Genomic DNA, 21,211 nt, shown 5'->3' with positions numbered 1-21,211 from the left:
AGGAATAATATGGTGACATCAGCTGAAAGGAACATGTATTAACAAAGAAAATAAAAGTCCATTTTCAATTCAACTCGACTTCAAACCGAGCCCGTTTGTGCATCTGTAGAGCTTTAACAGACACAGTGACCCGTAACTGAAGTGCACAGCTTTATTTCTCAGACCTGCATGAGAGGAAGGACAGAAGTGGACAGATTTCTCTCTGCTCAGCTACCAGAGCACAATAACCTGTGTGTGTGTGTGTGTGTGTGTGTGTCTGTATGTGTGTGAGAGAGAGACTCACTTGGCCTGCACTTGTACCGCACACTGAGGTATTTGCTGATGGTGGGACAGGGGTCCGTCCCAAACAAACGACTGTTGACAAGAACCTGACATCTCCGCCTGTCCTCACATTCATCCAGCATCTTCTGAAGAGAAACAGACAGATCCATACAGACAGATCCAGTCAGACAGACAGATCCAGTCAGACAGACAGACAGATCCAGACAGACAGATCCAGACAGACAGACAGACAGATCCAGTCAGACAGACAGACAGACAGAAAGAAAGACAGACAGACAGATCCAGTCAGACAGACACAGACAGACAGACAGACAGACAGACAGACAGACAGACAGACAGACAGACAGATCCAGTCAGACACACACAGAAAGACAGAGAGACAGACAAACAGACAGACAGATCCAGTCAGACAGACAGACAGACAGAAAGAAAGACAGAAAGACAGACAGACAGACAGATCCAGTCAGACACAAACAGAAAGACAGAGAGACAGACAAACAGACAGACAGATCCAGTCAGACAGACAGACAGACAGACAGACAGAAAGAAAGACAGACAGACAGATCCAGTCAGACAGACACAGACAGACAGACAGACAGACAGACAGACAGACAGATCCAGTCAGACACAAACAGAAAGACAGAGAGACAGACAAACAGACAGACAGATCCAGTCAGACAGACACAGACAGACAGACAGACAGATCCAGTCAGACAGACAGACAGACAGACAGACAGACAGACAGACAGATCCAGTCAGACACAAACAGAAAGACAGAGAGACAGACAAACAGACAGACAGATCCAGACAGACAGACAGACAGACAGATCCAGTCAGACAGACAGACAGACAGACAGACAGACAGACAGACAGAAAGAAAGACAGACAGACAGATCCAGTCAGACAGACACAGACAGACAGACAGACAGACAGACAGACAGACAGATCCAGACAGACAGACAGACAGACAGACAGACAGAAAGAAAGACAGACAGACAGATCCAGTCAGACAGACACAGACAGAAAGAAAGACAGACAGACAGACAGACAGATCCAGTCAGACAGACACAGACAGACAGACAGACAGACAGACAGACAGATCCAGTCAGACAGACACAGACAGACAGACAGACAGACAGACAGAAAGACAGATCCAGTCAGACACACACAGAAAGACAGAGAGACAGACAAACAGACAGACAGATCCAGTCAGACAGACACAGACAGAAAGAAAGACAGACAGACAGACAGACAGATCCAGTCAGACAGACACAGACAGACAGACAGACAGAAAGACAGATCCAGTCAGACACACACAGAAAGACAGAGAGACAGACAAACAGACAGACAGATCCAGTCAGACAGACACAGACAGACAGACAGACAAACAGACAGACAGATCCAGTCAGACAGACACAGACAGACAGACAGACAGACAGACAGACAGACAGACAGACAGACAGACAGACAGACAGACAGACAGAATGCTTTCATTTAGGTACATGCATTCCATGGCTTTCATCTTCCCCACAGTAGATTCCTTCCCTCCGGGCATAAAAACACACTGAGTGTAATTTTACTCCGGCACAGAGTGCTGTACATGTGTGTGTTTATAGCGTGTGGTTTTAACGAGCGTGCAAGCGTAAATCACACGTGTGTGTGCTGTCAGAGACGCTGCAGTTCAAAAGAGCTACTGCCACGTAAATCAGTCACACACACCTTCATCAGCTATGTTTGGATATTAAACACATTTAACGCACAAAAACAAAATATAGATTTATTATTAATATACTGTGCCACACACAGAGAATGAAATATACTGTATGAAGAACTTTCATAAGAAACCCTTTTACTTCATTAATGTGATGTATTTTTGTATGACACAAAAATATTCAACAAGAAAAAAGATGTAGGGCAGAACTTTCATTCATCTGGATTCAGTGTTGTTACTGGTAATTATAGATTAAATTAAAAACCATTTTCATTAATTGAAAAAAGCTAAAATTAGATAAAATTATTCATATTTGTATTATAAGTATTATTCATACTTAAACTTAAAAAATCCTACATGAATATAAGAAATGTCGCAACTGAAATAAAATAAAAGTAAGTTTTACTTAAGTTACCAAAACTAAAACTGAAATGAAAAATAAATTAAAGGCAAATAGAATTATTAAAAAAAACAATTTCTAATAAAATGACAAAAGCACAAAATAAAATTACTAAAATTTAAAAACTGGAATAAAAAAATTTAAGCTAAATAGAAATGTTAAAAATAAGAGAATAAAAAAAGCACATAATAAAATTACAATCCTTACATTTAAAAAAAAAAAAAAGAAAGATAAATAGAAATACTGAAAAAAGGAGACAAAAGCGCATAACGAAATTACTAACCATAAAACGGAAATAAAAAAAGCAAAAAGACAAGAAAAAAAAACAAAAACATAACATTACTAAAACATAAACAAAAATATAAAAATTAAATATTAAAAAAATTGGTATAACAGTCTAAAAATAATAGTAAATTAACACTAGAATTGACTGGATGGTGTAAAGATTCAATTTCTCTATTTCTCTTATGTATATTTACCTGCAAGGATGTGGACACATGACAGGAAGTGATGTCATGCACTGAGGGTGGTCCAGCACTGCTATAAGGGTTTGGGCACTGAGGTGAGTCGGCAGAGTCTGTTATGCGGTAGGAAGCTGATTGGACGGTGATGGAGGTTCTGGGCGGGCAGCGAACAGTCAGGAATTCTCCATCACACGCCTGTTCAGTGTAATTCCTCAGAACACGCGACAGATAACCTTCCACACAAAGAAAAACACACACCATAAGATCAGCCATCCACAGACATCTGCATCTTCTCACAAATCTCATTGGCAAATTCTGAAGAAAACTGTCCATCAATGATATGTGTTGCTATGTGGTTGCTAATGTGTATATTAAATGATCTAATATGAGGGGAAAAAACAGCACGGTTCAATGTTTGCTTTCACTTTCTGTTTATGCAGCTGTGTTTTATCCTGACAGTTCAGCTCCACAGCGGAAAGAGGCATTCACACACACGTTTCCGTGCTGAGTGAGTGATGTCAGCTCTGTTTGCCAAAGGAATAATGGAAACACACACACACACAAACACAAAGCACTACACATTACCTTAATATACACACGACCAGCCCAGACTTGTGGGGATTGGACCACCAAAGCCTCTAAAACATACACACACAGAGCTATCAAAATGAGGACATACTATAGACTTCTATATAAATCTAAAATAATGTTTTTATTTAAGGCCAAAATATTATTTGGGTGATTTATGAAGTTTTTTTTTTTTTACTTATAAAAAAAAAGAAAAAAAGTAAAAGTAAAAATGATTTAGTAAGAAAAATTTATGAACTATTTATACAGAAATGTATTCTGTTATTTTGTTTTATGAATGAGGCCTGATGTGTGGATGGATAATTCACCTTTTTAAGTAAATTTAATACATAAATATCAAAAGACACACTACTTTAAAAACTCTTCTGCTCACCAAGACTTCATATGTTTTTGAAAGTCTCTTCTGCTCACCAAGTCTGCATTTGTTTGATCAAAAATACAGCAAAATTAGTAGTAATTGTGAAATATTTTTACAATTTAAAAGAACTCTTTTCTATTTGAATGTTTTAAAATGTAATTAATTCCTGTGATGCAAAGCTGTATTTTCAGCATCATTACTCCAGTCTTCAGTGTCACATGATCCTTCAGAAATCATTCTGATATTCTGATTTGCTGCTGTGAAGTTTATAGATAAAACTTGCAATTATGTTTTTTTTCTCAGAACTGCAAATTTACATCTTGAAATTCTGAGAAAAAAGTCAGAATTGCGAGTTTATATCATCAATCATCTATGAAGTTTATTTCCACCACAGAAAAAAAAGGAAAAAGGTAATTGCAATCAAAGACTTTAGAAATACAAAGACGGTTTACTCCTAAACTTATGAACGTGAGACAGCAGGCGCGTGTCCATTACCCTTCAAATTGGGCAAGTTGAAATTGCTAACTGAAAATACGCCTAATGTAAAATGCGTCAATTTCACAAAAATGCCCATATATATCGCAAAAAAGATGACGGCGTCATTTCGCAATACTTTTTTTTCAACATTTATAATATATCGCCAAAGTTATACGCAAATTTGTAATGGAAATGCACCTACTGTAATGCGCAATATGGCAGGATAGTCCTGGCTTCTAAATGAAAGAGCCAATCATTGATTGGTAAAGTTATTGCATCACTGCAGCGGCAGTTAGAAGCTCCAGTTCCCATAGAAACCGGAGGCTAGAGCAGCCGATGCTTGTAGTGTTCCCGCGGAATTGAGCTACTTCAACTTTTGCCGTGAGTTGTTTTTCATCTCTGCGGGTTGAAGCGACTGCAATAACATGATATTTAGCCCCTAAAATGCTAATTTTACCAGGGGAACCCTGCCAAAGAACTTTGGCAATTTTTATCGAGGGACCCCCTCGAAATGTGATTGGGCTAGTTTTGAGTAGCAATTGGGAGGGTTTTGTTGCGAAAACCTGGCAACCCTGGCGCATGCACTATGCATGCGCATTGGCTGGTCTAGCCTGAAAAATAAGCTTTAAAACCTATTTGAGCATAAGAAACAACATTCAAGGGGCAGTTAATTTCAGATTTTGTTGATGATTTGAAAGGGGGAAGTCATGGCCTAGTGGTTAGAGAGTTTGACTCCTAACTCTAAGGTTGTGGGTTCGAGTCTCGGGCCACACCCCCACCAACTGCTCCCCGGGCGCCGCAGCATAAATGGCTGCCCACTGCTCCGGGTGTGTGTTCACGGTGTGTGTGTGTGTGTCTCACTCCTGTGTGTGTGCACTTTGGATGGGTTAAATGCAGAGCATGAATTCTGAGTATGGGTCACCATACTTGGCTGTATGTCACGCCACTTTCAAATATGTAATTTAATTGTGAGTTTTGGCAAGCAGTTTTTGAGATTTAAGGATTCCCCCATTCATTTAGATGCTTGGTCTTGTTTGAGTTGCCCTGAGGCGTTACAAATATGGCGGCCGAGTGAACAGACTTTCCTTGAAAGGGACTTTGTTGCAATTCCCAGAAAAAAAAGTGTGAATTGTGAGAAAACAAGTTTGTTTCAAACACGGAATCAGGTAATTGCAAGTTTACTTCTCTTGCAATTCTAAGTTTATATCTCACAATTTTGACTTTTTTTTCTCAGAAATGTGAGATATATAGGCTACTCAGAATTGCTAGAAACAAAAAGTCAGAATTCTGAGAAAAAAGCCAGAATTGTCAGATTTAATTGCATGACATATGAACTCGCAAATTCTAGCTGCATGATGAAAAAAATTAATTGTGTTAATCTCAAACAGAGACGCTAATCATAAATGTGAGCTTAAGATGAAAAAGTGTTTTGAAAAGCACAATAAAGTTGCATTGCATTACAATATATATTTAAAATAGGCAAATAAACATGGACAGCATGGTGTTTAATGTTGTGGTGTTATAATCGGCCTCAGATAAATGTCACACAAAGCTACTCAAATGCATTCATAACGAATGAATGAATAATGAAATAATCATGTAATACAGAAGGCCTGTTCTCCTGCTCATGAAAGGAATGCTGTACAATCCACCCGGGATTCCTCCGAGAGCTTTAGGCTTTCCGAACACAATCCCTCCTGCTATTGTTCTCGGACAGAAGCCAACATTCCAGCCGCTGATTGACAGCTCCTTTCACCAATCACGGCTCAAACGACAGACAACACCTGCGTGAGATCTCCAATCAGAGAGCGGCTCTGATGAAGCGCTCTAAAGCACCTCAGGTGGAGTTTTACCTGAACGCAACACAGTAAACAGAAGACGAGAATAAAACCAGGTCAAAACACACAGACAACAGGGATCATATCATATCAATGTGGAGTTTGAAACAGCATACTCAATGATTTAAACAACATTTATGATCATTAAATATTGCGCATTGAAATGTTTAGCATGGCACATCCTATTAATATAGTTTAGATTGTATTGCAGTAAGACATACTCTAGTATTCCATACTACTAGCACACTTTTCAATGCAAACAACACGATACAACATTTAGGTTTAAGCAATTTTGTGGTGCTTTTGTAATTTTTTAGCTCTAATTTATATTTATATATAATTTTAGTCATTTAATGTAAACATATTTTATTACACTTAATTACCAAGGCAATTTTTTTTGTGTTAGTTTGAATATCACAATTCAGACTTTTCAAAAAAAAAAAAAAAAAAATCAAATAAAAATGGCAACAAACAGCATAGTATAACGGTATAAACTGAATACTGCCCAGTGTTATTTTAGTAGTATTTATACAATCTTGTAGTACTTATTAATATTTTGAAAAAGCTTTTGTTTTTATATTTATAACATTTTCATTTTACATTTGTTTTTTGCAATTTTGTTGTGCTATTTTGTCATTTTCTATTACTTTTTTGTTTTTTAGATTTCTATTTAGCTTGAATTTCTATTTATTCCAGTTTATATTAAATCATTTTAGTATTTTGATGTAAACTTATTTTATTTCAGTTAGTTGCAAAATTCTACGTTGTTCAAGTTAATTTTTTTCCATCTAATATTCATATTTCATTTTATTTCAGCATTATTTTAGTTAATGCAAATGATATTTAATTGTTCGCCATAGTTACCAATAACAACAATTATTGTTAATTATATATAATTAATTAATTATCAATTATTAATTATATATAACAAAAATAGATACTGCCCATTTTTTTGTAACTGGGTGGAACCCATAACTAATAATTTATAACTTTTTTGTATAATTGCATTTAATCCAAATTTTGTGATTCATTTTAAACAATGAGTAAAGAAGACAAATCACAGTGGAAGCAGATCTAAGTCAAGTTGAGAGCATTGCATTGTGGGATACAGGGCTACACATTGTATACTGCAAATGTTGGCAAATGAAGCATGCATATGAAATACTGCAAAAATAGTATGAAAAGCAGGGAAGGCTATTCAAAGCAGAGCCTGGAAAGGGGACAAAGTGGAAAAAGTGGAACTGACAAGTCATGTGCTCAATCATGTGATCATCGGAGGGGGTAAAAAGGGGTAATTTACCGCCTTTCCAGTCCCTTAAAACACAGGAGCTTGATGAGAGATGGCCAGTAAGAAAAGACAGAAAACAGGTTGTGTGTGTGTGTGTGTGTTAGTTGTGCTGGAGTTTCCCCTCTGTTTAAATGATGCTGCGCTGTGATTGGTGGAGAGAGAGGACGGCTGAATTCCATACGTCTGCAGAGTAACGTGAAGCAAAACACAATAAACACAGCGACACATGCACACACACGCACCCTCACACACAACCCAGCGGCCTGTCTGATCTCTGTTCAGTGTTATTTGTTAAACGTGTGTGTGTGTGTGTGTGTGTGTGTGTGTGTGTGTGTGTGTGTGTCTATCCAGCATATCTCATTCTCTGAACATTTGACATTCACCAGGAGCGCAAACTACAATCAGAAACCCACCATATATAAACAAAGGTTTGGCATTGATTTTGATTTTGAAAAAAGCGTCACCAAGGTGGCATTTATTTGATCATCAAGTACATTAAACACAGCAATATTGTGAAATATTATTACAATTCAAAATAACTGTTCTCTATTTGAAAATATTGTAATATGTAACTTATTCCTGTGATCAAATCAGCATCATTACTCCAGTCTTCAGTGACACATGATCCTTCAGAAATCATTCTGATATGCTGATTTAATGCTCATGAAACATTTATTAATATTTTTAACATTGACAACAGTTTTGCTGCTTCTTTTTTTCTTCTTCTTCTTCTTTTTCAGGATTTATTTATTTTGAACAGGAATTTATACATTTATTAAAAAAACAACATGCATTGATCATAATCTAATAAAGAGAACATTTTGCCCTTTTAAATAAAAATGTTTTCTGAAAGTCTGATTAAATGATAAATGAAGAAAAAAAATAGTTGAATTAACATGTGCACATAATTTGCCAAGAGCCAAAGCGGTGCGGCTAATCATTTTTAGTCCTCAGAAAGTCTTTAGTTTTGACTCACTGGAGCGGCACTAAAGCGCCTGTGCTGCCACCGGTGATATTTTTGGAAAATTATAGAGCTGAGTTTAACATGAGAGAGCAAATATTGAGGAGGACTGAATGCAGCTGTGAGGAGAAGCTCTCCAGCCATCAGCAATCTCAAACACACCCTAAACCACACAGCGAACGCTCGCGGGAAAACACTGCGCAAATAAATGGACAGCGGTCACATCAAAGCTCAAAATAAGTAAATGATTTTGTTTAGGAACTCTCATTAACCCTCGGGATGACCTCACGTGACCTCAGAGAACAGGAAACACACTACAGTGTGTGTGTGTGTGTGTGTGTGAGTGTGTGTGTGTGTGTGTCAACATGGCACTACAATAGAGATTAGTAGCTCCTAATAAATTAAACATAGATCAGCTAAAGGTAAACGATTGCAGGAATATCACTATATATATATCACATATATCAGAATACACTGCAACATTTAAACATGCTGTAGTTACAGTTAGCAAAGGCTAACTGGGCCATGCTAAGCAGTCAAAGCTGAACATCTTGTGTGTTTTACTTGCAGGTTAAATGATGTTGGATAGTGAGAGAAACAGATAAAGCTGATATATTATTTCTGCAGCACTATAGCATCACCACATGGATTTGCTAAAACAATAACTGAACACACCTCAAATAGTCCAGAAAAGTCACCACAAAAAGCTCTAATGACATAAATAAAATAATGAACTCCATATTAAAGCACATTTGCTTCATTATCTAAATGAGGACACTCTGTACACTAAAGCTGATATAATGACTTAAAAAAAACTAAAACACTTCACTACACTACAACTATTCAATACAGTTTGATTAAAGATTTAAAACTATTATTCAGCAAGGATGCATTAAATTGATCACAAGTGACAGATCAAAAATATATTTATGTTACATTTCTGTTTTAAAATAGATGCTGTTCTTTTAAACTTTCCTATCATAAAAGAATCCTTTAAAAATGTATCACAGTTTCCGTAAAAATATGAAGCGGCACAACTGTTTTCAACATTGATAATAATCAGAAATATTTCTTGAGCAGCAAAAAAGCATATTAGAATGATTTCTGAAGGATCATGTCACACACACGCACAGAGACACACACGTACAGATGCACAGACTCGAACACACACACACACACACACACACACACACAGACACGCACACACACACACACACAGACACATACACAGAGACACACACAGACACGCACACACACAGACGCACAGACACATACACAGAGACACACACAGACACGCACACACACAGATGCAGACACACACACACACACACACACGCACAGAGACACACACGTACAGATGCACAGACTCGAACACACACACACACACACACACACACACACACACACACACACACACACACACACACCCACACATACAGACACACACACACACACACACACACACACACACACACAGAAACACAGACAGACACGCACACACACAGACGCACAGACACATACACAGAGAAACACACACACAGACACCCACACATACAGACGCACAGACACACACATACATACACACACACACACGCACAGAGACACACACGTACAGATGCACAGACTCGAACACACACACACACACACACACACACACACACACACACACATACAGACACAGACACAGACACACACACTCAGACATGAAACACAGACAGACACACACACACACACACACACACACACACACAGATACACAGACGCACAGACGCACACACACACACACACACACACACACACACACACAGAGAAACACAGACAGACACGCACACACACAGACGCACAGACACATACACAGAGACACACACACACAGACACCCACACATACAGACGCACAGACACACACATACATACACACACACGCACAGAGACACACACGTACAGATGCACAGACACACACACACACACACACACACACACACACACACACACACACACACACACACACACACACAGTGTTCTGTGTGGTTGCCAGTGCATTGGTATGTGTTTCTATACTGTTGCTGGGCTTTTCCATCTGGTTTCTGAGCGACTGCTTACTGGTCAATATTCTGGTCTCTAGACATACGGCTTTGGTTCCTTCTTCAGTGCAAGTCTGCCAGCACACCTCTCCTCAACAAGACACATTATTTTAGGAATCATTCATATACAGGATGATTTTAAAGGCTTCAGGGTTTATTCCAACTCCATTTTCATAAATCAAACCCTATATGAACAATAGAAATAGTGATGCTTGATTTAGCAAACATTGCTAATTAACAGCACAGAAGAGAGAAACGTGTGTGTGTGTGTGTGTTTGAGAGAGAGGGGTCCGGATGGGAAAAAGGAGTTTGGGGAAGGGGGTCTTAAACAGAAGGCAGCGGTTTCAAGTTCCACCTCCGGAAAACAAAGTGCCTGAGAAAACACACACACACACACACACACACACACACAGAGCTCTATCCTCTTGGCTTTCTGGATTATAAAGGTTATTAGAGCGCCTCTCACCTCAGCTAAACTCTCTCTGATTTCAAGCATTACTCTCTTCCGGCAGTGAGATTTTTCCATCTTGGCAATAACGAGACGCAAAGAGAGGGAGTGAGATTAGACTCATAATGTGACTACAGTCTTGAGCATTTGGAAACAGATGAATTTATAAAGAAAAGCCATCAGCAATCTCAAACACACCCTAAACCACACAGCGAACGCTCGCGGGAAAACACTGCGCAAATAAATGGACAGCGGTCACATCAAAGCTCAAAATAAGTAAATGATTTTGTTTAGGAACTCTCATTTATCCTCGGGATGACCTCACGTGACCTCAGAGAACAGGAAACACACTACAGTGTGTACACAGACTCGAACACACACACACACACAGAGACACAGACAGACACGCACACACACAGACGCACAGACACATACACAGAGACACACACAGACACGCACACACACAGACGCACAGACACATACACAGAGACACACACAGACACGCACACACACAGATGCAGACACACACACACACATACATACACACACACACACACACACGCACAGAGACACACACGTACAGATGCACAGACTCGAACACACACACACACACACACACACACACACACACAGTGAGATTAGACTCATAATGTGACTACAGTCTTGAGCATTTGGAAACAGATGAATTTATAAAGAAAAGCCATCAGCAATCTCAAACACACCCTAAACCACACAGCGAACGCTCGCGGGAAAACGCGGCTTTCTGGATTATAAAGGTTATTAGAGCGCCTCTCACCTCAGCTAAACTCTCTCTGATTTCAAGCATTACTCTCTTCCGGCAGTGAGATTTTTCCATCTTGGCAATAACGAGACGCAAAGAGAGGGAGTGAGATTAGACTCATAATGTGACTACAGTCTTGAGCATTTGGAAACAGATGAATTTATAAAGAAAAACAGGTCCTGTGATTAATAAAATTCTTCTTTTGCCAAAAACTATTTACACATTCACAGATAATCCAAATCTGAAGCAAGGCTACTATAGCTAATTAAACTAAAATAAAACAATAAATAATTTACACTAAAATTATTTAAATAAAATAAATGTTAACTGAAATGAAATAAAAGTCTATAAAGTCTATAAAGACTATTTCAGATAGTTGCCAGGGCAAAATAGTACAAAACAGTACTTAAAGCTGTAATATTATCTTAATATATTAAAATAATACTAATTTGAAATGAACAAATTCATATTAAATTCGTATTCCTGGTCTTTAACTAGTGCACATTATTTAATAATATATTATTAAATAATATTAAAAAAATATGTCACGCACTGTACTTACAGCTAAGCTTTCGCTTTCACTCGGAAATGAACTTTTTTTTAAATTCTGTTATAACTACATTTTTAGTTTTACTTTAAATATGTCTATAAAAATTCTGCTCATTCCTTCCATACAACATTTTTACAGTGAAAAAAGTTACTTGCACCTTTAAATTCCATTTTCTGCTGACATTTAGGCAGTACGACTGACAGACAGACATTCCTCTAGTCTTAATGGTGTATTGGGATCCTCAAAAGGTTTGGCCTCAGTTGACCTCCTGACCCTTTAACAGCCACACATCCCATTCAGCGCCTCACTAAGCCTCGCCCACAGCTTTAAGAGCACTTTCACTGTAGTGAACACACACACAATGAATCTAAATGCGCGTGTGTGTGTGTGAAGCTTATTAACCAACATAAAACACAGCACACACAAAGGCACAAGGTTCCTGTAGGACAGATGTACAGGCCTGTTGCCCGGCAACAGATGCACCGTCTCCATCGACAACTTCTGTCAGCCTCTTCAGGCAGCTGTCAATCAAACAGATATTCCAGAGTGTGTGAGCGGATGGTCCTGTGCGACCCGACAAAACAATAACTCTCAGCTGTGTTCAGCTGAAAACTGACGTGTCTTCCTTTGACAGGACAGTGCAATCGTATTATGTATATTCTCAAAAACAAGTCTGGCTCATATTTCACCTAAAAACTTTGCTTTTTCTTTTGTATTTTGTAGCATTATGATTATTTAAACACGTGTCCTGTTATTGTTGTTATTCTCTTTGATATTTACTGTCTGTGTTGTTACTTTAATATGGATGTTAACCATTCTGTGCATATTTTATTTTTATTTAAATAAGCTGAAATTAAAGGCAGAGCAGGAAATACAACCATATTTTACAATTTAAATAAATATTTTTTGCACATGACAGTAAGTAGACGTGAAAATAATGCCACAGTGCAAAAACAGGCTTTGTTTTTATTTTAAATTCTATAAATAATTTAAAAACTATAGTAAATAAATAAATAAACAAATTTTTACCACTTTAATCAACAAGATATGGTGTATTTATTTATTTGGCATTTTTATTTTTATTGAATAATTTATATGTAGTTTTCATGAAGTTGTAGTTATTGGTTATTTTGGTATGTAAAACTAAAATGAAACGAAAATGAAATGTTGCAGCTGAAATAAAATAAGCTTATTTTATTATAACAATTTACTCCAGTTAATGTTTATTTCAAGTAATGAAAATAGTTTAGTTTTCCAATAACCCTGCATGAAATACATAACACACATTAATACACACACACACACACATACTTTTTTTTTTATATCCTGACATGGCTTCAACAGGTTTCGTGAGACTCACCCAGTACGTCTCTATCTTCTATAAACTCTCTTTGAATCAGCATTGTGTAAAGCACTCTACAAATAAACCTGACTGTCAAAATGAAAGTTCAGTTGTGGTTCTCAAACAAAGAACATGTTGTTGATTTTTCACCCAAATCAAAGTGAATTAAGAAGAGAAATGCAAACTAAATTCTATTAAAACAAACACAGATTGCCATCGCCTTCACTCACCACATCACAGCTGTTTCTGATCAATTCATCTCTATGTTAAGTCCTTCAAGTCTTCACTCACCAAACACTCATCCTTCATGAACTACAGGGAAACTCCACAAACAAACAGTGCTGAGGATGGAGCTCTTCTCATCACGCACAGCCTAATATATGCACAACAATCAGTCTTCATGAAATCCATGCTTAATGCGTTTATCTCATATATACACACAGAGACAAGATCTCTATTTGAATATATATATTTTTCTGCTAAAATAAGCAGTAAAGGCAATAATATAGGTTTTTAAAGTGAAATAACTGAACATAAACTGAAAAATGCTCATTTTCGAAGAAAAATTCAGATGGCACTTAGAGGCTTTTGCAACTGAACTCTTACAGAGAGGCTCAAAAGACATTCTTGTTTCATGTTGCTTCAATTCAACGTCACACTCAAATTCCAAATCGCCATTTATGTAATGAAAATTATTATATTCATTTTTAATATGCAAAACAGAAGCATTTGCATTAATTACTCAGACGTTTGGAACCCACTGTATATAGTTATTAAGTTGACATGCAACACTGTAACCCACTGGCCGCGCGCACACGTGCACTTTCTCTCTGATCGCGTCGGTCACGGAAGTTCCCGCGAAACAAATATGTTACAATGTTTCATGCATTTAATCCGGGATTAAATAAACTCGCGCATGTCACATTAATACCTCAATAACGCACGAAAAGAAAAAATACAGATGGAACGTTAAAAAAAAAAAGTTGTAAAATGCAAAGCTGAAAAATTCTACTAAACGCGTGTTAAACAATAGCATTTAAAAAAGGATAATAGCCTACATATATGATAAAGTGTCAATACACAAACTCTTGTAGGTGATGATGATAGTGATGATGCTGATGGCGGTGTCCAGTACCTGAGAACTCCTGTGAAGTCTTAGTGAAGACAGTCAGACACGAGATTCCCAACAACAGCAGAGAATATGAGACATCAGGGGAAAACATCCTTAAATGTCCCACCAGATCCGATGATTCCTGAGAGAATCAGAGCGCAGAACCTAAAGTGATGTCTGATTCCATGACTTCAGTCTGGAGACACCAGTGACAGAGTCAGAAGAACACCAGAGAAGACCTGAGACTGAGAGAGAGAGAGAGAGAGAGAGAGAGAGAGAGAGAGAGAGAGAGAGAGAGAGAGAGAGAGAGAGAGAGAGAGAGAGAGTTCCCCCTGGTCCCAGAGTCCCTGAATTTCACTTGATTTAATTCATAGAATCTTTATCGGCATGATTGTCAATTCACTGTAGTGTTAGAGTTTAAGTAAAGTACAAATACAAAAAATACAACGTATTTAGATAAAACCATAATAACAACAAACACAAAAATAAAAGATTAAAATCAAATCGCTTTAATCTTAAAGGAACAGTACACCTAAAAAAAAAGTCTATATAGACTATAGAAATAGATTTACTCACCGTAAAATATTCTACTACTATTTTTAGGTCAGTTAAGTTATTTCGTAAACTGTAATCTCTCCTCTAACTATAACTGGACCATACGCAGAGATCGGGTTCTGTTCACATCATGCAGTGTTTAATCCGGGTATACAGGTGCTATATTGTCTTTAATGGTGTCAGTGGGTCACTGTATTAATGCACTGTTTATTTATTTATTTTTTTTATACACAGTGACAAACAACTGAGATCGTACTGAAAGGTGTTGGACATAATTACTATACCAGAACGAGTGCCATTCTACAAAAAGGCTGCCATTTGTCCTTCATATGAAGAAACCATGACTTTAGATATAGCAATATAATGCTGTAAACATTGTCTACTAAAATGTTGTTTCCATCATTTACAATAATGAATAATTGCATAATTTATAATAATTGAATATCTCTCTATATATAAATCTGATAGTATACCATTGCAGTTTATTAAAAACTAAAAACACATTTGCAAAAAAATAAACTCAAACTGGAAAAGCCAGCAGTCAAGCTGGTGTCTGTGATGACTTCAAGGTCAAAGGTTATGCAAAATAAACAAAGCTGATTAAATATGTACATGAACATAAAATAAAACATTTGACTTGACGGCACTACTACTTTCTTATTTGGTTCTCCTCGTGACAAACTCTCGATGCTTCTCCAGAGCTGTAGAGACATCTGCAGGTCAATATGAAGAAGTGCAGTAGCTCCCCTACATCACATAATAAGCCATGGAGTCATCAGTTCACTGCAGGTTATATTATTTTTCAGGGTATCTGTTTGGTTTTGATCTGTTAATATTTTTACTGTTTCATGAATTTGCTTGTTCCTTATAACTGTTTTATGGTTTAATTTAGCAGAAAAGCCTGCAATGGGGCATGTTGTCACAAAAGGACAACATATGAACATTATTTCCGTATGCAATAAAACCGTATGTCTAACAGTTTTTTTCTTGCAGGCAAGATTTTAAGGTTTGAGTCCATACAGCAGCTGACTTTAGAAAATACACACCCTGAGAAATATTCACTGCAGTAAAAATGACAAAAACATTCCTGTAGCCGAAGAACATGGGCTTCATTGCACACTACAATACTCACCTGAAGAGCTTGTGGATTGGTTTAGTCTTCTTGTGATGAGCACTCACACCTTCATTCATGCAAACAGACCACAGAACCCAGAGATGCCATCTCAGATGTATTTAATAAATTAAAACAAAGTACAAAAAGAAAACAAAAAACCTAATGTACATTTGACTCCTCGGTCTCTCCCTTTGTTCTCACTCTGTGATTCGCTAGTAAACAAACACGATAGAACAGCCCTCGTCCACCGATTATGACACATTCTGGGCCCGTATGTAATGCAACACACATGCTACATGTCGGCAAGCAACTGGGCGGGAAACGAAAAAGAGAGAGAGACATGCAGTATTTGTTTAAAGGGATTTGTTTGCCCTAAAATTACAATTTGATAAATTTACTCAGGCCATCCAAGATGTACATGTGTTTGTTTTTTCATAAGAACAGATTTGGAGAAATGTAGCATTCCATCACTTGCTCACCAATGGATGCTCTGCAGTGAATGGGTGCCGTCAGAATGAGAGTCCAAACAGCTGATAAAAACATCACAATAATCCACACCAGTCCACCAATTAATGTCTTGTGAAAAGAGAAGTTTCATTTTTGTAAAAAACAAATCCGTCATTAAGAGGCTTTAACTTGAACCTGCCACTTCTGCCCAAAATTCAGTCCATAATCCTTAATATAATGCTTCCTCCAGTGAAAAATCCCATCTCCTGTGGTCCCCTCACATATTTGCTTCGAACTGATTTTTTTTAATGTTGTCACTTGTATATAGTGTTTGATCGGTTCATATTTCTCGCCCGATTCAAATGACACGACTTTTTCACTGGAGAAAACAATATCATGGATAGAGGAAACAACAGTTTAAAGTTAAAAAAATGCCTTAATGATTGATTTGTTCATCACAAACTTGCACCTTTTCACTTCACAAGACATTGACTGATGGACTGGAGAGGTGTGGATTACTTGTGATGTTTTTATCAGACTCTCATTCTGACGGCACCCATTCACTGCAGAGCATCCATTGGTGAGCAAGTGATGGAATGCTACATTTCTCCAAATCTGTTCCTAGGAAGACTCAAACTAATCTACATGCTGGATGGCCTGAGAGTGAGTAGAATTTCAGCAATTTTGGGTGAACTCTTCCTTTAATAACTCATTTCAAAAGCACTTCAAATGTTTACTGGTACCATGATGTGTGTGCATGCACCTACTGACATTAAAAGGACAGTTTAACCAAAAATGAACTTATGCACCATCTCATGTCAATCCAAACCTGTACAACTCTATTCCTTCAGTGAAACACAAAGAAGAATTTCTTAAGAAGAATTTAAAGGTTATGAACGTCATGATGGTGGGTAAATGATGACAAATAATGAATCTTAGTGCATTGATCTCTCTCTTATTCGTTGTGTAACACCCGGTCTCTACAAGTCACCAAATATGCTGCTGACCTTTATATTATATTATATTATATTATATATATATATATATATATATATATATATATATATATATATATAAAACAATCCTAATAATCATTTTATTAAAAAAACGTCAACATTTTGGCAGAATCGAGCGTGAGGGGTTAAACAGACAGATATAGAGGATAGATATAAAGCCACAGAGAAAAATCAGTCTGTATTGGTCCCTCTCTCTGTTAGCAGCACACGGACTTGTCACCCCACGGTTTACTAGATTATTATGTGCATTTATATATATTTTAATATATATATATGTGTATATATATGCTTTTTATTTCAGTATCTCCAAAATAAAACTAAAAAACATTTAACTAACACTATTTCTTTGTTCAAACGGATGCAAATTATCACAAGGAAAACAGCCCAAGAGCCACGGAAGATCGAAGGTGGGAGAATCAAAGAGCGGTTTCCAGCAAACATGCTGTGAGATGCGGGGGGCAGAGATGTCGCCTGTTCAGATCACCCTACGGAGGCCCCAAAATCCAATGAGACAGTGGTTGAAAGAGAGAGAGTGAGAAGGATGAGTTGGAGAAAGATCCCGACTCTCAGACGGTCAGTTCTGACACGTGTCATTCACATCGGGAGTTGTACTTTTTGGGTTTCCTCTCACTCTGTGTCCGTACGAGCGGCGGCTCAGTAGTCCGCGGCGTATTCGGTTCCGTGAAGGCCGCGGCACACCAAGGTGAACTCCTTCACAATGTCTTTCACTCGGCGCTTGTTCACTCGCTCCCTGAGAGGAAACAGAAAAATAAATGGTTTTTCATTCTCAGATAATGGGTTTTCTGAGAACGGTGCATGAAGAACTCAGCTGTAGAGATGTCAAATACACGCCAAATTTACTTTATATTCAGAGGGCAGCGTTGTTATTGGTAACTGAAACTTAAGCTAAAACTAAACCTATTCTAAATATTTTTGTCACATGAAATAAAGCTGAAAAAGGCAAAAAAAAGTTTTCTGAAGTACTAAAATGAGTAAAAATTAAAGCTAAATCTAAATATAGTTTAAAAAAGAGAAAAGCTCATAATAAAAATGACAAAAACAAGTAAACAAAATGAAACCTGCAAATATAAAGCTTTTTATAAATAATACTCTGACCAATGAATGATACATAGGAATCATCTGACTAAACTTGCAAAAACATCAACGACTGCCAACAAAGTCTGAAGTCAAGTAAGATAAAAAAAAATTTTTTTTCAAAGAAATTAATACTTTTATTCAGCGGAATGCATTAAATTGATCAAAAGTGACATTTAAAATGTTACAAAAGATTTCTATTTTAAAATACATGCTGTTCTTTTGAACTTTCTATTCGTCAAAGAAAAAAACGCATCATGGTTTCCACAATAATATGAAGCAGTACAACTGTTTTTAATAATCAGAAATATTTATTGAGCAGTAAATCAGCATATTAGAATGATTTCTGAAGATCATGTGACACTGAAGACTGGAGTAATGATGCTGAAAATACAGCAATAAATTACATTTTAAAATATATTCAAACAGAAAACAACTATTTTAAATTGTAATAATATTTCACAATATTCATGTTTTTATTGTATTATTGATCAAATAAATACAGTCTTGGTGATCAGAAGAGACTTCTGTCAAAAGAATTTAAAAATGTCCTTACCGAACCCAAACCTGTTAGGATTTTAATATTGATTTAATGTTGTAAATAATATTATGAAGAAGGTAATATTCACCAGAATGGTCAAATGGCACTAATCTCACCTGAGCACCTGTTGGCTGAACGTGTCTTTCTGCTCGTCAGAGACCCGTGAGGACGGGAAGCCTGGTGAGCGCAGAGCTTCTTTGAGCCACACCGTCAGCAGAGCGAAGCAATGCTTGTTCAGACAGAAGAGCACCTCCGCAAACTGATCCATCAGACTGCGGGACGACTGACCGCCGATGGCCTGAACAAACAACACAGCAGTCAGACTTTTGTGCTTTTTTTTTTGTTTTACAACATTAAACAACCTATGACTGCTCGATTATGGCAAAAATCATAATCACGATTATTTTTTTCAATACTGTAATCACGATTATTTAACACGATTATGAGGGGGCCATATGACCAAAACTTTATATGAGTGATTTATTTAAAGAAATGATACATAACAAATATGTATTTCCTGTAAATAAGGTTGCTATGACATCTACATTGTAGAAACCAGCGGAATTTCAAACAAACAAACAAAAAGTCCTCAAAATTATTGAAAACAAACTGTCAGTAATAAAAAAGCAAAGGAAAAACACAATAGAATAAAAAGATACAAATGAAACAAACTGTGCACTGGACTGTGCTTTTTATGCAAGTCTCAAGCGGTTTACAGCCTACTACAGAAATGAATAATCAAATGTAAAATAAAACAGCAGTCTTCACTGTAAGAATTCAACTTTTTTGTTTCTTAAAGCTACAAAAGTCCTTCACTCAAGAGCAGTGTGTGATTTTGAATCTGTCTTTTGTTGTTTGATTAATAATTCGATTAATTGCACAGCCCTACCACAACCTTCATGTACTGTACAAGCTCACCTCCAGCACAGCCAGCAGGAGGAGTTTACCATCTTCCTGCAGGACCTGACCGACAGGAGGAACGTCTGCGCAGTGTGCTATTAGCTCCGTCTGCAGTCAATGCAAATAAACAATTCAACTACGGTTTATGAAAGTATATTTAACAGGAGGTGAAGAGACACAAACTGAAGGTCAGTTCACACAGAGCACTACATCTTCCATCAAAAATAGAGGAAAGAATCATTCTGAAAGAAGGCTGCATTTCTTTGATCAAAAGTACTGTTAAAACAGTAATATTACAATTTAAAAACGGAATTGTATATTTGATTTAATATATTTTAAATTGCCATTTATTTCTGTGATCAAAGCTGTATTTTCAGCATCATTACTCCAGTGTTCAGTGTCACATGATCTTCAGAAATCACTCTAATATGCTGATTTGCTGCTCAAGAAACATTTCTGATTATTATCAATGTTAAAACAGCTTAATAGTTTTGTGGAAACCTTGTTACACCGTAGAAATCTTAAAAATCATATTTAGCAAGGACGCACTAAATGATCTGAGAACGATGGATCATGGATTCCACAAAAATATGGAGCAGCGAAAAACTTGACAGTAACTTAGCAGCAAATCAGTATATTAAAATAATTTCTGAAGAATCATGTGACACTGAAGACTGGAGCAATGATGCTGAAAATTCAGCTTTGATCACAGGAATAAATTACATTTTTAAAATATATTCAAACGTAAAGCTGGTCATTTAAACTGTAATAATATTTGGCAATATTACTGTTTGTACTGTATTTTTAATCAAATAAATGAAGCCTTGGTGAGCGTAAATGACACTGTCATTATTCCAAACTTT

At 37.0% G+C, this 21,211-nt stretch overlaps 2 protein-coding genes across 4 annotated transcripts in view; both read right to left on the bottom strand.

Annotated features, from left to right (window-relative positions):
* Positions 1 to 14,936, bottom strand: part of LOC109113678 (protein eva-1 homolog A) — a 43,805-nt gene extending 28,869 nt beyond the window's left edge. For both annotated transcript variants that reach the window (XR_006157449.1, XM_042746327.1), the window contains exons 1-3: positions 14,705 to 14,936; positions 2,873 to 3,090; positions 284 to 407 (exon numbers count right to left, since the gene is read on the bottom strand). Coding sequence is in view for 1 of the 2 variants with exons in the window: in XM_042746327.1 (XP_042602261.1) it covers positions 284 to 407; positions 2,873 to 3,090; positions 14,705 to 14,792 (430 nt within the window). In the remaining variant the exon portion in view is untranslated. The remainder of the gene's footprint in view (positions 1 to 283; positions 408 to 2,872; positions 3,091 to 14,704) is intronic.
* A 3,144-nt stretch (positions 14,937 to 18,080) lies between these two features.
* ipo13b (importin 13b) overlaps positions 18,081 to 21,211 on the bottom strand; it is a 37,828-nt gene continuing 34,697 nt past the window's right edge. Inside the window, exons 19-21 of one of the 2 annotated variants that reach the window (XM_042747385.1) lie at positions 20,367 to 20,456; positions 19,565 to 19,746; positions 18,081 to 18,563 (exon numbers count right to left, since the gene is read on the bottom strand). In XM_042747385.1, the coding sequence (XP_042603319.1) occupies positions 18,467 to 18,563; positions 19,565 to 19,746; positions 20,367 to 20,456 (369 nt within the window). In that variant the 3' untranslated portion in view covers positions 18,081 to 18,466. Of the gene's footprint in view, positions 18,564 to 19,564; positions 19,747 to 20,366; positions 20,457 to 21,211 lie in introns of those variants that run through there. The other variant, XR_006157560.1, reaches the window with a different exon arrangement.

Source organism: Cyprinus carpio, chromosome B20 (genome assembly GCF_018340385.1).
Source record: "Cyprinus carpio isolate SPL01 chromosome B20, ASM1834038v1, whole genome shotgun sequence".
NCBI lineage: Eukaryota > Metazoa > Chordata > Actinopteri > Cypriniformes > Cyprinidae > Cyprinus > Cyprinus carpio.
The sequence above is the reverse complement of the archived record's forward strand: the minus strand, read 5'-3'. Positions and strand labels throughout refer to the sequence as shown.